At 38.9% G+C, this 13,099-nt stretch overlaps 1 protein-coding gene across 2 annotated transcripts in view; it reads right to left on the bottom strand.

Annotated features, from left to right (window-relative positions):
• Positions 1-13,099, bottom strand: part of dcc (DCC netrin 1 receptor) — a 346,228-nt gene that overhangs the window by 200,720 nt on the left and 132,409 nt on the right. For both annotated transcript variants that reach the window (XM_087843481.1, XM_087843482.1), the window contains exon 5: positions 11,667-11,803. In XM_087843481.1, coding sequence (XP_087699607.1) covers positions 11,667-11,803 — 137 coding nt within the window. The remainder of the gene's footprint in view (positions 1-11,666; positions 11,804-13,099) is intronic.

Here is a 13,099-nt window from a genome sequence, read left to right as displayed (position 1 = left end):
AGGTTAGTTCCCTTCGGGGTCAGCCCTAGGGAAAAGTCACACAAAGTCCTTTTTCTTTCCCCCACTGCGACTTGATTGAGTTCAAATCCTGGATTACAAAGCTTAAGAGACAAAGGACGGGTCAGGATGATTTGATTTGTTGGCCTCTGCGGACGCATTAAAAACCTGCGATCAGGCAGAAAGAAATGAGCAACGGCGGTGCGCTGGACAGACTGAGAAGGATTACATGGCCTGACCATACGTGACCAAAGAGCCAGCAGTGCTTTAATCTGTAGAATAATGGATATGGGGGGGAAAGGAGGGGTTATAAAAGAATTAGAGACAGAAGAGAATGATATGTATTGGAATTTTATAGAACTGCTTGCTAAAATCTACAGCAGACATAAATAATGTACACTGGATATGATGGCATTTATGGTGGCTGGTGGTTAGTCTTCAGAAACTTCCTTGTCTGTTCAGGATGAAGTCAAACCCCCAAAAGGTACCAAACACCTCCTGCAGACTTTTGTAATTCCCACACATTCTCATAAGCTTGATTACATGTCCAGGGTCTTGGAGACAATGCACCTTTGAATTTAAGATATTTTATATGTTTTACTGTATTTAAAATGCTGTAAGATTTCATAATGTTACTAATGAAGTACGTAGGGTAAGACTGTTTGACTTTTCTCCAAAGAAACCCCAAAGTGTGTCTTGGACTCCATCCGCTGTATATATTGTGCGGCAGATGTAGAACATAAGACAATAACAGGTTGCTGGAAAGTTTGTGTCCTGGCCCACGGTCTGTCTAACCCCATCATTACCAAATAATGTTGTTTTGTCAAACCTTCTGGCATGTGAGTAACCTGCAAGGTGTCTTTCATCACAAGGTCCAGAAAACCAGTTCATGGTATCGATGAGACCAGGGCATTTACTCTCAACTTAGAGGTCAATGTTGCAAACATGCACATTTTTATCCAAACCAAAGCTTTTCAAAGGTCCAAAAAGAAGGTAGCTGATAAACCTGGGTCAGCAGACAATATAGATGTAGTCTGTACAATAAATCAAGAAAAGACATACTGTGGTCTGACACCACGGGATGAGAACACCATGTGCTCATTTTAGGCTCATTCATGGTGTTTTGTAATACGATCTGTTTGTCAATTATCACGAGCTCTTAAAGGAAATTGTAAGATGCTAATCCATGTTTTCACAACCTTATACCTCTCACAAAAGTTTAGCCGAATTTCCTCCTCTAAAAGGTCTCGCTTGATTTTCTTGTGTTTGTAGGCAGAATTACTCCGAAAGTCATACACTGAATTACATGAAAATGTTACCAGAGAGGAGGCTTTTGGAGTTCATCTGGATCAAAAACAGTTTGGAAGGATTATTTATTTATCAGTTGGAGACATAGAAAGAACTGGAGATATGTTCTGACTATTCCCTAATTAATCAAATCAAATATGGTCTAGAAAAACGCAAAGAAACAAAATGTACCACTGAAACAAAAGCATCTACTGAAGGAAGAAAGCATTGAGGCAAGTAACAAAATAAGTAAAAAAGGCAAGTAAAAAATGTAGCTTCTAGGTTTCTACCCATGTCCTGGATACGAAACCTTTAGTATAACCATACGTTATCCGTGTAGATGCTGACACACTTTTCAACTTAAAGACTTTAAGTTAAACTTTAACCTCACTTACTTACTGTTTTGTTTATTGCCTATTAGTTTGTTTCAAGCGTTATTCATCCCTCTGCTCCCTCCAACTCCCCATGATACTTCAAATTAAATTGAAGATATTTTTATGCTAAAAACACTTTCCAGGACACTGTGCTTTCATCCAGCAAGCCACAAAGGGACAACTCTAAAATATCTGAGAGCCAGGGGCACTTCTGGCAGTTTGTCCGTTCTGACAGTGTTAAAACATTCTGGTCTTGGCGGCACTGGCAGACATATTGACACGCTTAAATCCTCCCTCTGTATTAGTGAAGACTTCCCTCTCTACAGGAGCCCCGTGACCCCGCCCCCTCTATCGCTCCGCTCTTTCTTTCATGTCTTTCAGTCTCTTTAGGCAAGTGGTGGCGGGGCCGGCCGGCGGCTCAGTGGGGGAGTTTGGCAGCTTGTTAAATGTTTTCTAAAACACCCACAGTAATTCAGAGAGCCGGTAATTAATCAGGAGAGGAACCCCGCAGGCCACAACCAGGAGGGTGTGTGTGTGTGTTAGTGTGTGTTTGCTATCCTTCTTCTTTTTTTTAACAGAGAGACTTAATGATTCTACAGCAAAGAGAGACAATCACCGCAGACCACAGAGACTAAACCAATCTCAGTTTTGCTGCTGTGAATTAGTTTTTGTGTGTGCGTGTGCAGTTAGTGGTTTAGCCATGTTTGTGTGGCAGTGTGCATGTGACTGCAGTGAATCTGTAGCTGCATTAACAGTGTTTCAATTTTACACCACAACGCTCTCCTTTTAAATGCAACCACGTGACGCTTCAGTCGCACCTTCAGGAATCACTCACTTCTGCTCGCAGCAACGATTGCCTGAACGGTCCAGCTATTTTAGGTAACTTGTGTTTTTTAACTGATTTTTATTGCCAATACCACAGACTGTTGCTCATAACAGCCTATGGAGTATCTTCTATGAGAAGAACATCAGTTGAATTTTCCTCTGGGTCAACAGTTAGCAACGCAGCTAACGTTGTGGCTCAGTCACACTAAAGGTAGAACAGCAACCTCCATGTGACTAGAAAAAAAATTGGTCATTGACTGATGACTGCAATTATTTTTTTTGCTGTCTGAGACCAAATAGAAGTAGTTGTGACCAACTGGACACGCAGAGGCTGAGGGTGTTAATCCTCAAACTCTAGGTGGATCTTTTCATTACAAGATGATGTACAGATTTCTAGGTGGGAGGCAACCTGTCTCCAAACAATCACAGTCTGACTCGGACCGACTGTAGTCACTATCAGATTGGTTTGCAAATAATTGCAATTCAATTTAATTCAGTTTACAGCAGTTGCCTCGAGGCACGTTGTAAATGCAGACTGATTGCCAGCAAGCTGCAATCATTTAATGTCAGCCTGCGTTGATGAGCTCAGCTCGTGTCTTTGAAGTAGCGGTCTGACTCAAATGAATGCCAGCTGATTGTATACTGGTTATATTCCTCTAGAAAAAGGTACACAAAGTCATTCTGGGTCATTGTGCTCCCCTGCAGCAACTATATCACTATTTGTGGAGGAATTTCTGAATTTGTTTCACATTTAAAAGATTTTAGTTTTGACTCGAAATGTAAGCACTTCATGCTAATTTCTATTTAATCGGAATTTCTTTGTATGAAGATTTGTAAGAAATGGCAACAGATTAGTGGGTTTTGCCAATTTATCATAGTTAAATAATGACAACGAATTAATGAATGGTACCAAGATAACAATTATATGCAATAGCAGACTGTTAGCACACTAACTGCTTTGAAGACATCAAACAGGCCCCCCTGGTGGTCCTCCTTGGATCCTCGTATTCTGGGGCCTGGATCTTCTCCATACCTGCTTCATGCCCTGGGGGGCGGGACTATGGCTCCCCACACTCCCTAGCAGATCGTTACATGGAGAAACCTTTTGAATACAAGCGTGCTGATCCACACAGGTGTACACACGGGTGTTCACAGACACAAACTACACCTTTCTTGGCTGCTACCTCAAAACACATTGTGCGCTCTCGATCTTGCGTACTGCACAATAACATGTAATATTTAGTATCTACTGTTATCTAGTTTATTGCAATGGTGTTGTATTTATTATGTTGCTCTTTCTTGTTTGTTTTCTCTTCTGTTCTTTCTTATCTCCATACAGGTGATCCAGGTGTTTTGTTTGTTTTTCTCTTTTTTTTCTTCCCCCCTTTCTCCCCATCTCTTCTCCCCTATATTTTTCTTTCTCTCCCTCTCTTTCAGTCATTCTTTCTCCCTGTCCTATCCCCCAGTCATGTCTGTAACAACCGAAAATCAAATAAAATAAATACATAATTATAATAAAGGTCAATCAAATGGACCAACATGGCAAGGCCATGATGATCCAATCGGTAAAGTAAAGCCGCTTGGCATCTTTCTTTGGCCTTCAGACAACAATTCTGATGGCTAAAGATCCAAACGGGACAGGCATAAAAAAAGAAAAGAAAAAGAAAACAGGCAACCAAGCAAGAGAAGAAAAGAATAAAAAAGAAAAAAAAGAAGAAGACATCAAACAGGAACAATTTCAAAGGCAACAAGATTGCTTGAACTTCACTGTGCACAGCTGGTTATGCTGGGGGATCATATATTTTGTCTATGTTAGCAAGTAAGCTAATGTTATTCAGCTGATTTAGTGAAGCCTGACTCATCAAACAAGGCAGCATTCAACAGTCACCATAAGAACGCCATTCGATTCTTGGAGGGATCGTTTGATTATTTTTAGTCAAATCTTTTTCTTCAGTCTTATTGAGCTCATTCTATTTTGCAGATTTACTGAAAATGAGTTTATATTTCAAAAACAAATTATGTCATAAATACTATAACATCACTGGAATCCCATATATAATATTAAAATACTACAACAATACCCTGCAATTAAAAACAACCTGTAAAAGCTATGAAAGCAAGAAGAACCTGTCATGATAACACTATAAAATCTTTACAATAACAAAATAAACATTTCTCCTCTGACCTGTAAGATGCTTTTGTCTTGTTTTTTTTTTCTATTAGCATCCTCCTGAAATATTAGCCGGCTGTGCTGACAGCAGCACCGTGAATATGACTGATAGCTGCAGCACTGGCTTTGTTTCTCACAGTTTTCATTAAGCTGCTAACAGGAAGTGGCTAATGAGCCGGGCTGCACTCATTATTATGGAAAACAACACACACATTCGTTATCCTAATCATCTAATCATGGTCACTGCCCTGTGGAGTCAGAACACACACATCTCCATACTTCACCTAGCTGTGGATATTCATCAGCATCTAACTGCCTCCATTTAGCAAAAAAACAAAGTGTAATGGGGCATATTAGCACAACATATTTCTTAGTTTAATGCCAATGTAGGGGAGACACTGGGGAAGTGAGTCGCTCACATGTCCGGGAAACTTTGTCATTAAAATGTAGGGTTTTTATGTCTTCTTGTATTTTAGACTTAAAGAGGAAGCACCAATAAACACTCTTGAACTGTTTACTTTGTCCTCAGACGACTTTTGAACTTAGCAAAATGTTTTAGAGGCCATAAACAGCGAGATTTCATTTCCAAATCCTTAACGCTAATGAGCTGATAAAAAAAAGTATATGCAGCATTTATGGCACCATGCAAAAAATTTAAATGCAGGTTATGAAGAGACTGAATATGTGTATAAAAATAAAAACAAACGCTACATATGACGCCACCCCAGTTTCTTTTTGAAGCACATTTTTCTCTTTACTTTTACTTTCCTGCCACTTTATAAGAGTTCAAGGCAAATTAGGATCTCCTGAAGACGTTTCACATTAAAAGCCTCCAACGAGCGAGATAACATTCCTGCTCAGCTGCTCGAAGACCTTTAATGTGAAGCATTTATGAAATTTGATTGTAATCATTTCCATATTTCTGTGAGTCACGAGGACCTCAGAACACCTACGGCATGATCCATTTTGATTTGAGGCATTAAGAGGGCAGCAGCCTTCAATGACCACAAAAACCTGCTTCTTATACACACATTGAAGTTTCTGCAGTGGTTTAGCTTAGCTATGCTTCTAACATCAACTTAGCATCTTGCTAAAGATACCCTCACCTAGAATGGTCAGTGGTGCTAAACAGTGGAGAAAAAGAAAGCAAAATTGTAATAAGTTGAAGTTAACAAGGCGGCGTTTGAGTATGACTCTGGCATGCACATACACTCACAGAGCACTGTCTTAGGTAGACCTGTTCAGTTGTTCCTCTTGATCCTATGAAGAACGTTCGGGATTTGGAGGAATGGAAGATTGTCATTATGGATGCGATACCAACAAATCTGTAGAAACTGTGTGATGATGACATTTCGTATCAAAATCTCAGAGGAATGTTTCTGGGGCCTTGTTTAATCTGTGCCACAAAGAGGAGGTCCAACCTAGTACTAGCAAGGTGTAGCTAATAAAGTGACCAGTGTGTGTATATGTATCTTCATGTTATTTTGTCCATAAATATGCAGAGAAAGTGTGTAAATGGAGCGTGTAGGTAAACTGCTCACGTTATCAAATATATTTAATTTGCAGATGAAGCAAACAGAGATAAAAGGCAGACACAGGAGGGATGAATGAATAAATTGAGAGTGGATTTACAGATAGCTCGAGGCTCGTCATGATAAGAGAAACTTCAGTTTAATACCATGTCGCCCTCAGCTCTGAAATAAGGAATAAAAAAAAGAGGGGAAATGATGGAGAGATGGATTAAAATGCACAAAGTGTAGAAAGGCTTCAGCATCAACCTCCATGTGTTTATCAGAAATGCACCAGCTTTACTCCACTTTTAAAAGTTGAATTCTTTTCCCTTATTCTCCCCCTTCTTACATCTGCTTAATCCTTTGTTGTTCCCTCTGTAATGACTTGCATGTGGTTACTAACACTGCTTTGCAGAAAGAAAAGCTGCCATTATAGAGAGAAGACACAAAGTTCACTCTGGAGAAAGGTTCAGCTCAATTATTTGCTCAAAGATGTGATAATTGTTGTCCTGAGAAGATTGTCCTGAGCCCATTATGTGTAGAGTAATTGTAGTTCTCATTTAAAGTTATTAAAATGGTTGCTTTGACTTTCAGTATTTTTTATGTGTCTGTTTATAATTGATCTTTGTAATAATAGCCGTAGGCTCCATCATTGTGCTAACATCATCATTAATTGAGTTACTGCAATGGGGCTTCTGCTCACTGACATTATGATGGGGACAAGGATTTTAATTCTATTTCAAAACTCCCCAAGTGATGCTTATTCACAGAGCCCCAGGCTGTTTGGCCTTACAGGTGTGGAGCCGTTACCAACTGATTTATATTCATTTATTTTATTCTTTTCCAGGTAGAAAACTCAAAAGCACATCTGAGTGCCTACAGGGTTAAAAAAAAAAAGTATCTTTCTTTATTGTCTGAGCTTAACAAGTGACAGAGGTCTAGATCAAACGTCTCTAGTGTGACAGTCATGTGCTTCATATGCCCCCCATCAATCCCACCCACCTCCTGCAGGCTCTGGTATAGTTCATGTCATGCTTTTTCTTTTAGCATTTATCCTTTGTTATTCACCTACTTGAGTTATCACCTCCTCTACAGTGTTTCCATGTATCCCTTTTTTTGTTTTAAGTTGCTGTTCTTCTGTTTCATCATCTTATGTTGGATTTATTGCTGATTATCCAGCTATTTTCTAGTGTGCATGCAAGTAACTTTGATTAAAGTTTGCTTTTGATTTCAAATCTGTCTGAATTGGATTTCTTCATTTGGCGGCCTTAGCTGAACATTTTCTTTCATTCAACCCTAGCCCACTCAGACATTTAATTGCACAGAGATTAGAGTGCAGTTAAATAAATTTTCAAGAAAGTACCGTAGCTGTACAAAGGACTCCATGGTAAGATGGCAGCCACTATTGTGACTTACAGGGAGTCTAATATGTTTTTTTTTTCCTAATATGTCTAATATGTTTTTAATGATTTTACTGTTGTAATACAAAACATGTTAAAATGTTAGTGTATGTACAAGTACAAGCTTTCAATGCCCAGCTTCACAGTTTTCCATACTCCTGGCTCTATATAGCAGAGGTTATTGCGTATACACTTATCTTGGCCTTACATCCATGAGTTGCATGCAAGCCCCACCCACTTGCTTTACACTTGTGTGTTGTGTGGCAATTGATCAGGAAAAAAAAACTTGGGGGGCTAAAACAGTTCAGAGCATGATTTTTTGTCCAACTCCCATCGTCCTCATCCAGTTGTGGCAGATAGCTGCCGCTTCCTGAGCCCGGTGCTGTGTGTTCCTGTTAAAAGGGAGTTTTTCTTTCCTACTGTCACAAAGTTCTTGCTCACAGATAGTTGGCTGATTGCTGGGGGTTTCTTTCTTTTATTATAGGGTCTTTACCCTAAAATATACACCAATTTGAGGCAACTGTGATTTCGTGCTATATAAATAGAATTCAGTTTAATCGAATTAAATAGAACTAAAAGACAAATAAGCATTATTTTAAACTGCATTATACACAGCTGCTCTAGTAAAATCCAAAAATGAAATAACGCTGGAGCTGAAATGAGCAGAACAGTGCGCTTTAAGCCTTTTATTTTTGAGCAATTATTGTTTGTTAAATGCTTCTCTTTTTGGGGAATCAGGGGACGTCTCTTCTCAACCCACAATTATCCCTTTTTAACCTTTGCCTTTAGAGATTTACGTAAAAAAATGCTTGTTTTCAGGAATAGCACAAGTGGATCAATATATATTAGTGACTGCACATTAGCTATTAGAGAATAAAAGAGCAGAGCCTTCCGTTCACTGCCAACTCATCAAGCTTATTGCTATTTCACATCTATAAGAGGAAAGACACATGTGGACACTTTTTTTCACCCATTTCTCTGTAACTCTGAGCTGCATAAGCAGAAGAAAACAAAGATTCAAGAGCTTTTTTTAAAAGGGTTCTCTCCTTTACATATGAAGGCTCCTCCTGAAATTCTCTGTCAACACAAACCAACACAGTCTCTGGGACCATTGTGTGTTATGGTACATTTCAGGAACAAATACACACACTTTGGAAATGTACGACTCGTGTTTACATGTCAGAACATGCCACTTTATGATCAGATTTGAGGCGTGACACACTGAAGACGCAGACTCTTCTCCTGTTTGTTGTAAACATCATGTGATGTTTGCCGGCGGTGGCCGTTGAGAGTGGAGTGTAAACAGAATATGAATGCGGTGCGAGCACAGAGAAAGACTCAGAGGGGACACCGAGACAAAGACATGAAAGGACAGAGACGAGCAGAGAGGCCCAGCTGGAAGGAGACTGAAAATACCCGAAGGTTAATTTGCAGATTTTCTCCTGAGTCCAACAAACAACAGCTGCTTCTGTTTGATTTCAGCTTTCTCTGCTGTAGAAAAATAAGACTAGCTTGTGTTTCATTAGAGGTGCTATCACGGATTCTAATTGTACGGAAAAATCTTGTGGTACTGACAACATTAAAAGAAACACCTGTTCATCAGCTAGTCTGAAGAAGACCTAATGTCTTCATGTGGCAAGTAAACTTTTCTGTCTGTCACTTTCTAACTTTAGTTCTGTGTGAAAAAAAACAAAGCCCTGCCATTTAACTAAATGAGAATGCCAATTAAGTTGTGCAAAAAGAATATACGGTCATCTGGAAGACAATATAAATGGGCCTTAAACCTGCATTCTTGACCAGCAGGGGGCGACTTATCTGGTTGCAAAGAATTGCTCTTTGTATAGTAGTCTATAGGGAAAATAGCTCTGAGTTCCCTTATCTTGGTCCAGGTGAGCACTTTAAAACAGGACTGAAAGCTAATTTAAATAAGCCGCACATGCAAATCCCCCCAAACACTTTCTCTGCCTGAGGCACTGACTTCTCGCTGACTCCTCACAAACACGAGTGGTGCAAAAACAAATTGCTGTAAGAGTCATGTTTAACTGCTCGTGACACAGATGAGTTCACTGTTACTGGCACTGACAGCTTTTTTTTTTTTTTTTTTTTTTGAATGTGTGTTTATGTGGGGGGGAAAGTATTTTCGGCCCAGTGGGCGTCATTTGACCACTGACCTAATTCTGGCTCTGGTCACCGCAGGACAAATTTCACCCTGCAGTCCAGCGCTGTTCCTGAGGTGATGCTGAGAGACTTCATGCACGATAAACTTCCCTACAGATTGTGCTGACTTTAAAGCACAGCAGCAGCCTGATGGGATTCAACTACAAATATAGATTGCTTTCAGTCTTGTACGAAGCCTGGGGGAAGTTTAGCTTTCGCAAAGCTTGATGTGAATATATCCGTATAATTTTAGGGTAAGCCTACATCTGTGAAGCAAACAACAAAGTTTTGAAAGATGCTACAAAGACATTTTACTGTAATTAGAGGAAAATAACAATTTAGAACATTATTTATCCCAAATTATATAAAAGTTTTATCTTGGGAAATAGTTTTGTGATCCTAAGACCTTAACACAAACAATTAGTTTCTGGTTTTGTGACAGAATTACACACAAATCAGGGCACAATTAATGATGAGAACATTTTGTTTTAGACTTCTAGAAGTTTGTTTTCTGATCTGGAATACAGGAAGGTTTCTGCTTGGTTTCAAATTGACACTACCAGCCTTAAAGAACCTTCTTCAGCTTCTCTCCTGAAACAGATGATCTGGAGCCTTGATTATAACATTAGGAGTGATTCTGGCAACTGAAAGACCTTTTATTTAAATATTTAGCAGAGGTGTAATTCTCAAAAGCCACACTTCAGAGTGGATACCTCAATTTTTCTTTCCACAGTCTATAGTTTTTGTTTTGTTTTGTTAGTGGGGATTGATATTAATAATGAGGGGAAACCAATTTTTACCACAGGCGTGATTCCTCAGTTAGATCATGGATTAAAAATTAACTCAGTTTATTTGTAGCTCTCGCTTTACCTGAATGACCTGTGCACATTGTAGCTATCAGCAGACTTGTATGCTTTTAACATGACATTTACAGCTCCACGTAGATAACCGACATAAGTACGTGGCTAATTTGTACATCATCACATAAGAACATTATTAACAGGCTTTTTCTGCTAAATGCTGCCTACTCTCCACACAGAGAGTGTTTTATCTCTATATTTCACCAGAAAGCTTTTCTAGCATACCGGTAGTTAGGTCAGCTATTTCTCTGTCAGTGAAGAGTCATTATTCAGAACTCTTCTGTTACATATTCTCAGTCTCATCTGTTTTTACAACTAATTTAATCTTGTTGAACCTGAACTTTTTCAGGGGATATCTGAATACACGATGAATTTAAAAATAAATAAAATAAAAACTACAGAAGTCTCTAGACATTCAAATGGTGATTTTCATATTTATCAATATTTACCAATATCAGTTTATCATTTAGCCTTTTAAATATTTTGTCTGTAAACTTTGGGGGAAACGGTTTGCCACAGCTGCTGAGTTACAGTCCTAGGATGTTCATAATTACCTCTACACAATCGCTTCACAGTAAAAATTGCTAGCACTGATATGAAATGAATTAGATTTCAGGAAAAAATACATTTTGAAAATAATTGCTACAAACCAAACAATCAACAGAATCCTTGAGCACCTTCAGTTTGAATGCACGAGCTGCTGAGGAGCAGTCAGACAATAAATACAAATATATTTTATTTATGAAAACCTCCTGAAGCAAACAGTCAGCTCAGAAAAACAACAACAACACTGCATTTCTGGAGGTTATCTGTCAATGTAAGAAGGCCAACTGTTTTCACCCTATTCTGTTTGCTTATTCATTTTTATTTATTTTTTTAATTTCCACAGAGGTGGAACAACTCTTGTTATTTTTTTTCCTTTTTTCCCTAAGGAGCATTGGTAAATTTTGCTCTTTAATTTTACACAGAAACCTTTGTGTGTTCTTGTTTTTCTATCCAAGTTAGGACGTAAGTTGATATTTGACCAAGTAAGGACTGTCATGCGCCTGGTGGGAAAGGGTCATATAATAATTGTATTTCCTCACCTAGTACACTGAGCTCAGCGTATGCAGTGACGTTGTGGTTCTTGTTGGAGGCTGTACAGCTGTAACTGCCAGAGTCGTCGTCAGTGACACTTCTGATGATCAAGTTGCTGCCCGCCAGTAGAGAGTACTTCTTGTTCCTAAAAGGGAGGAAAGAGTTTTTGCATTTCATTATTGCTTCTTTGTTACTTGCATAGAGGAACGATCAGCCTAGCTTTGATACCTAAATAATAAGTTATTTCTATATATACTTGTTGCCCATGCAACTGATCTACACAACTATCTGACCCATTGCTGCAGCTCAGAGCATTTAGGCATGTAGATATGGTCAAGACAATGTGATAAAGTACAAACAGGGCATTGGAAATGGGAAGAAAGGGGATTTAAGTGACTTTGAACTTGGCATGGTTCATTATGCCAGACAGCCTGGTCTGAATATTTCAAAAACCAATAATCTGCTGGGATTTTCCAACACAACCATCTCTACAGTTTACAGAGAATGGTCAATAAAAGCAAAAATACATATTGAGTTACAATTCTTTAAAAATGATTTGTTAAGGTTGGAGGTCAGAGAAGACTGGCCACATACTTTCTGCCATGAGCCAGTGTGTGGCTGGCAAACTGTGGACCCAATTGCAGAACACAGGACTGAACATAAAACAGTTTTATTGCTGGATTTTAAGGAGGGAGATACAAAAATACCAAAACTCTCACACAAATCAAAAACTTACTAGTTTCCAATACTGATAATACAGATCACACGCAAGGAGAAGTATGACAACAACATGACTATGAACAAAAGAAGATGGAAGACTTAAATACACACATGAGGTAAGAACAGAATGGAAACACCTGGAGAACACAGGTGAACAGAATCTACAAACAAACAAAGGGAAGGAAAGCAAAACAAAATACACATGGGACATGAGACAAAATTAGACAGGGAACATAAGCTCATAGACAGAGACCCAGACTCAAAACATGCAAACTCTATGTAGCAAAAGCATAAACACAGAGACATGACTGAGAGAGGACACAAGAGTCACCTGATAAAACTAACAGGACCAGACAACCACAGAGACAGCGAGAAAGAGAAACATGATGGGGACCACAAATGATGATAACCAAACATTACAAAACTAAGATATAAATCATTTATATCCTTTTCATCACATCCAAGTTCTTAAACAATCAGGCTCCATCCTATCTTTAAGATTTCATACTACCTATAAAACCCCAACAGACTGCGGGCTTGTTTGTGGTTCCTATAGTATTTAAAAATACAATGGGAGGCAGATTCTGCAGTTTCTGTGATTGTGCATTTTGGTTTTCTGAAGCTCCAGCAATATAAGCTGTTCGAGTTCAGTTTCCATCTCCATCTGCAAACTGCCAGCCACACATGAATGCATGGCAAGCTGCTCCAGGCCTTCTACCTC

This window comes from Neolamprologus brichardi, chromosome 7, assembly GCF_056152115.1.
Source record: "Neolamprologus brichardi isolate AB-2024 chromosome 7, ASM5615211v1, whole genome shotgun sequence".
Classification (NCBI taxonomy): domain Eukaryota; kingdom Metazoa; phylum Chordata; class Actinopteri; order Cichliformes; family Cichlidae; genus Neolamprologus; species Neolamprologus brichardi.
This window is presented reverse-complemented; position numbering and strand designations above follow the sequence as displayed.